Below are 6,451 nucleotides of genomic sequence, written 5' to 3' on the forward strand. Positions count from 1 at the left end.
CTCTGTTTACCAGTCTCTCTTTATTCTTCTGTAGTACCTGTCCATCTCTGTCTTCTTCCTTCCAGACGTCTCTCTTTCATTCCATCTCTGTTACTCTCTGTTTGCCTTTGATCTCTCATTCTTTTTCTCTCTCTGCTGACTCAAACTCCTTCGCTTTTCTACAGGTGAACAATGAGCTAACAAATGACCTGCTCTCTGGTTCCTAACTCTCTCTCTCTTCCCCCTTTCAGTCCCCTTCTCCTCTCCACTTCTGTCTTCCCCCTCTCCCTCACTCTCCTCAAAATGCTTGAGGAATGTGTCACACCAGCACAAAAGAATAAAAGCAAGAGAAACGGAGGGAGGGAGGAGGGAGGGAGAAAGTTTGTGAGGTAAAGGAGAAGCAGAGGAGGGAGAGAAGGAGAAAGAATAAGAGAAAGTTTGAGAGGACGATTGCATGGTTGAGTGCAGATGAATGCTGAGGGCTGCTTTGTCATCACGTGCTGACGTGCCACATCACACACACACATTCACAAGGCTGTATCAACCCCTCGTTCCACTGCTGGGATAACGTTTCCCTACACACTGATCTAAGATCAGTTTCGTCCCCCCCTATTTCTAAAGGTTAGGATTGTGGATGTAAGATGAATAGCTGATCCTACCTGTGCCAACCGGTGCAGGCAACTTAGTTCCAACACTTTGAACATGTGTTGGTTAAACTGTTGGGGTTGTGGGCTTGATTCATGCACACTGTAGACTAACTAGGTCACTAAGGATCAAATCACACTGGCCAAATGATCTGCATAAATATACAGCACAATACCAGCCGCATCTCTCACAGCTTATTATACATGACCATGACCATGTTGTGGTCTGAATTCATATGACCACCAAGAACAATAGTGGCAATAAGGGTTGGAATTCAAATTATTGTCTTCTTCTTGCGACAAAATGCTACTACCATGCTTGACAATTATTATAAACTTCATCTTGATAATAATGTGGTTTTCTGTTTTAATTACGGTTAATGTACGTCACCCAAAGAGTTAACAGGTACTAGCCACCGCAACGAGCAAAGCCTGAAAGAGTTATGAGTGACACGGAGAAAGAGAGAAGAAGAAAGTACAAATGGAGAGATAGATGTATGGATAGATTAGAAAACTGATAAGTGTGGCTAATGACTCGTATCTGCTGTTGGACAAGAGGAGGAACTTGTGTAGACATGCTGCAGTGTCTGTGTGTGTGTGTGTGTGTGTGTGTGTGTGTGTGTGTGTGTGTGTGTGTGTGTGTGTGTGTGTGTGTGTGTGTGTGTGTGTGTGTGTGTGTGTGTGTGTGTGTGTGTGTGCGTGTGCGTGTGTCGGGGGCAGAGGATGATGCATGTGGTGGCGTAGTGAGTCCAATATCACTCATCTCCAGCCATCATTGCCAACAGCTGAAACACAAGCAGCGCGCTTTGTTCACTTCAAACTAAACAACTCTCTATTCGAGGCGTTGGATTGTGTTCCTTGGACAGACGGCCTCTGCCTAAAAAGTGTATTACATTACCATATAGTTATATAAACGTACATTTGCAGGTTAGATTACAACTCGGCGGCGATGGTAAAGTATTCCCTGTGCGGTTAGCCAAAGTGTCTATATCAGACGGATGTGGACATGTGTGAGGTGGGGCTCTAAGTGCGTGTGTGGTTTCTGGGGAGTGCCCTTTGGTCGCCACGGTTACCCTCGAGTTAATCCAGCGTGCAGTGTAGTGGATGGGATCATCCATCAAGAGTCAATAGTTAACGTCCCCTTTGTCCTGCAGTCATCCATCATACAGTGTGTGTCTTTATTAGGACCCTCAGTCCGACCCCCCCCCCCGACCCCCGACCCAGCACGAACCCCGCCCGGAGCTCTGTGCCAAATACCCCCCCTCCCCTCCCCTCCCCCTCCCCAGCACGAGCCCCGCCCGGAGCCCCCGGAGCCCCCCCTCCCCTCCCTCACTCTTCTCCCTCTCACCCCTTTCTTCCACCGAACAGCGGGGGTCAACACCAAAGGCACTGAGAGGCTACCGCTCCCTGCCCTTCTCTCCAACTCCTTGTATTTACAATGGTGTTTGTTCTTCATGGGTTGCACTTTTCTTGTGGCAACAGGTCACAAATCTTGCTGCTGTGATGGCAGACTGGTATTTCACCCAATAGGGAGTTTATCAAAATTGGATTTGTTTTGGAATTCTTTGTGGGTCTCAGTAATCTGAGGGAAATATGTGTATCTAATATGGTCATACATTGGGCAGGAGGTTAGGAAGTGCAGCTCAGTTTCCTCCTCATTTTGTGGGCAGTGAGCACATAGCCTGTTTTTCTTTAGAGCCAGGTCTGCCTACGGCGGCCTTTCTCAATAGCAAGGCTATGCTCACTGAGTCTAAACATAGGCAAAGCTTTTCTTAAATTTGTGTCAGTCACAGTGGTCAGGTATTCTGCCATCTTTTTAGGGCCAAATAGCATTCGATTTGGTCCGTTTTTTTTGTTAATTATTTCCAATGTGTCAAGTAATTATACTTTTGTTTTCTTGTGATTTGGTTGGGTTTAATTGTGTTGCTGTCCTGAGGCTATGTGGGGTCTGTTTGTGTTAGTCTGTTTGTATGTCTCAACTCAATTCAAAGGGCTTTATTGGCATGGGAAACATATGTTTACATTGCCAAAGAAAGTGAAATAGACAATAAATAAAATTATCTCTCTCTCAATTCAATTCGAAGGGCTTTATTGGCATGGGAAACATATGAAACACCTCTCATGTCTCTTTCTTGCTCTCTCGTGAGTTCGGTATGTTTCTGCACGCGAGTCCGGTTAAATAGATAACCCGCTGGTCGAGGCCAGTGGCTGTATCCCGTTACCACCTCTTTTATTTTTATGACACATCGCTGCGGCGCTGGGGGAAGAGGGTAGAGAAAAGAGAGAGGGAGGGAGGAAAAATGGAGAAGGGGGGGTGAGGTGAACTTGTGGGAAATATTCTCAACATTACAGCCAATAGCTGGCCCTCGATCATCTCCAAGAATTGAACCACCACCTGACTTCCTTGACACTCAACACTGCATCCATGCCAACGATAAATTGGCTAAATCCGAAACTGGCACTCAGAACAGTTTTTCCGGTTTCAATTACAGCACAATGGCTTCAACCACGAACCACATGTCTGACAAACACCACAAATTAAATAATATATTGCACCTCATAAAATAATGTTTCCATGAGGTTTTGCCCTTGTGCGCTTGCGTCTAGGGCGCGGTCACCCCATTGGCACATTAAAGGTGCGCGGGGATAAAGAGGCGTGACAAGTGGCTCAGCTAGGAGGTCCTGGAACGCACATGTTCTCTCCGGGCGTGGTCGTGGCGGGGCTTTAGGAACCATAGGCGATTCCGGTTGGCTCCTGGACATGACAGACGTGAGTCGGGCGTGTCTGAAGTGTGAAAGTGGGCATGTTATCAGCGGTCAAAGGAAGAGGCTAGTTTTCCATTCCATCCATTCATAGCGCAACCGCTCATAACGTGCACTGACGCATAGGCGAGATAGGGATCAACGAGAGAGAGACAGAGAGAGGGTTGGATTAGGGCACTGACAGCCACCTCAGTCAAACAGTTGAGAGATACACGGTCACAACCTGCTGAGGGGGCAAAACTAACGGGACCGGAAAGTCTAAATCCAATCCAGATCACCTCTTAAAACCGGTTAGGGAGAGAAGACCACTGACCACCTCGAGACCCCGCACTGATTGAAAAGAGAGAAGAGTTGGAGAGTAAAACAATCAGTTTTGAAAAATAATTCAAATTGATCAATCCAGCCACCCTATACTCTGAACCATGGAGCGCAAAATCCCTGACTTCGCTGGTACCTGGAAGATGAAGAGCTCAGAGAACTTCGAGGAGCTTCTCAAAGCGCTGGGTGAGTGATGGTAATGATGGTGGTGGTGATGATGATGATGGCGATGAAGGGGATGGTGGTAAATATTTGTGGTACATATATCCCTAACTTTATTCTAGCCTATTATTATAGCAGTTATTTAATTATTACTGATTGAATATAGCTATCTGAACACACTAATATATTGGTCAGATACGTTTCTCTCTGTCTGTCTGTCTGTCTGTCTGTCTGTCTGTCTGTCTGTCTGTCTGTCTGTCTGTCTGTCTGTCTGTCTGTCTGTCTGTCTGTCTGTCTGTCTGTCTGTCTCTCTCTCTCTCTCTCTCTCTCTCTCTCTCTCTCTCTCTCTCACACACACACACACACACACACACACACACACACACACACACACACACACACACACACACACAATGGTTCATGCATGCACTTATTAATCAGACATGTGGTGCACTCTGTGCGTCGCGTGAGTGGGGGGTCTTTGTAATTCTGGCGATGCTTGCCCCCCCCCCCCCCCCAGCCTCCTTCATCCTTCTCTCCCCCTCCCCTCACTGCCCCGCTCCCCCAGCCAGCCTCCCCTCCCCCTTGCGTTACTCCGCCAGACAATGGAGACAAACGGCGGCACCTCTGTCCGTGTCTCCGCGCGGAGAAAAATAACATCACATCGTGCAAGTGTGTGTGTGGGATCGGAAGAAACAGACGATTCAGAGAGAAGAGTCCGTTATGACGTGACAGTGCAGGCCATTTGGAATATTATCAACCCGCATGCCGAAACTAAGAGCTATTTCACTGTCATTTCATTCTCAATCTTAAAGGCCTCGCTCCACACCTGCAGCAGTTTGCATGGAATAAAAAGACAACGCCTGTTCATTTATCTAGCAGGGTGTGTGAGTGTCTGTCAGTGGTTGCCAATTTTATTATTTTTACTAAAATACAAGGGCATACCAGGAATATATGTATATCAACACATAAGCACATATGGGAGGGAGGATCGAGAGAGAAGCCTGTGTTCATGCGCAAAAGTGAAATATGTGTCTGTGTTATGAACTAGTTCTAAATGCCACCATTGTTCCTGCCGGAATAACCGGAGTCAGTGGCGCATCACCGGCCAGGCGCGCGCATTCCAATTTCCTGGTTTGACTGAGGCACCAATTAACATAAATCTGCTCTCCGTCTTTACCCATCATTAACCACGCGAGGGGTGTGTGTGAGGGGTAGCGTGCTGAGAGATAGAGAAGGGGGTGAGGTGGGGGCCAGAGAATAGAAAGGAAAATGGGTCAAACAAAAGAAGAAAGAAAATATGATGAAATGAAACTGACAGAGAGATAGGCCAGGGAGATGGTGTGTGTGTGTGTGTGTGTGTGTGTGTGTGTGTGTGTGTGTGTGTGTGTGTGTGTGTGTGTGTGTGTGTGTGTGTGTGTGTGTGTGTGTGTGTGTGTGAGTGTGAGTGTGAGTGTGTGTGAGTGTGAGTGTGAAGGGAGGAGAAGGGGAGCTGTACCCATAAAAGGGAGGGACTGTATGTGAGGAAAGTAACTCAGACAGACAGAGAGGAGAGGATACACACACACACACACGAACACACACACACACACACACACACACACACGAACACACACACACACACACACACACACACACACACACACACACACACACACACACACACACACACACACACACACACACACACACACACACACACACACACACACACACACACACACACACAGGCCCAGGACATTCACAGACGCAGACGTGCACACAGACCTGGCATGGTGAGGAGCAGAAATATTTGGCCAGACTCTCTAGAGAGAACAGAGGCAACTCTATCTGCACACACTTGGATGCTAAAACACACACACACACACACACACACACACACACACACACACACACACACACACACACACACACACACACACACACACACACACACACACACACACACACATGGTAGTTATCTAATGTACCTAGGTATTGGTGTGACTGACAGTGAGGAATGATCCCATGATCCTTTGGGTTTCATTAGAGGCTACAGCGCGGCTGGATGCAACCTGTCACCACTCCTCCCTCGTCCCTCCTCCCCCTCCTCCTCCGTCTACCCCGTTCCAAATGCTTCCTATGGCCTCTGCTCTTTCACCTTTAACCCTGACCGTCTGTGTGAGTAATGTGTGTGTGGTGTGGGTGTGTGAGTAGTGTGTGGGGTGTGGGTGTGGGTGTGTGAATAGTGTGTGGGGTGTGGGTGTGGGTGTGTGAGTAGTGTGTGGGGTGTGGGTGTGTGTGGGTGTGTGTGGGGTGTGGGTGTGTGAGGGGTGTTGGTGTGTGAATAGTGTGTGTGAAGTGTGGTTGTGTGAATAGTGTGTGTGTGGTGTGGGTGTGTGAGTAGTGTGTGGGTGTGTGAATAGTGTGTATGGGGTGTGGGTGTGTGAGTAGTGTGTGGGTGTGTGAGTAGTGTGTGTGGGGTGTGGGTGTGTGAGTAGTGTGTGTGTGGTATGGGTGTGTGAGTAGTGTGTGGGGTGTGGGTGTGTGAATAGTGTGTGTGGGGTGTGGGTGTGTGAGTAGTGCGTGTGGGGTGTGGGTGTGTG

The 6,451-nt window shown here is 48.0% G+C and overlaps 1 protein-coding gene across 2 annotated transcripts in view; it reads left to right on the forward strand.

The window, feature by feature from the left end:
* Positions 1-3,333: 3,333 nt before the first annotated feature.
* The window catches only part of LOC135559507 (cellular retinoic acid-binding protein 2-like), a 15,808-nt gene continuing 12,690 nt past the window's right edge, over positions 3,334-6,451 (forward strand). The window contains exon 1 of one of the 2 annotated variants that reach the window (XM_065007214.1): positions 3,334-3,890. In XM_065007214.1, the coding sequence (XP_064863286.1) occupies positions 3,809-3,890 (82 nt within the window). In that variant the 5' untranslated portion in view covers positions 3,334-3,808. The remainder of the gene's footprint in view (positions 3,891-6,451) is intronic. The other variant, XM_065007215.1, reaches the window with a different exon arrangement.

Source organism: Oncorhynchus nerka, linkage group LG3 (assembly GCF_034236695.1).
Source record: "Oncorhynchus nerka isolate Pitt River linkage group LG3, Oner_Uvic_2.0, whole genome shotgun sequence".
In the NCBI taxonomy this organism is placed as follows: Eukaryota; Metazoa; Chordata; class Actinopteri; order Salmoniformes; family Salmonidae; genus Oncorhynchus; species Oncorhynchus nerka.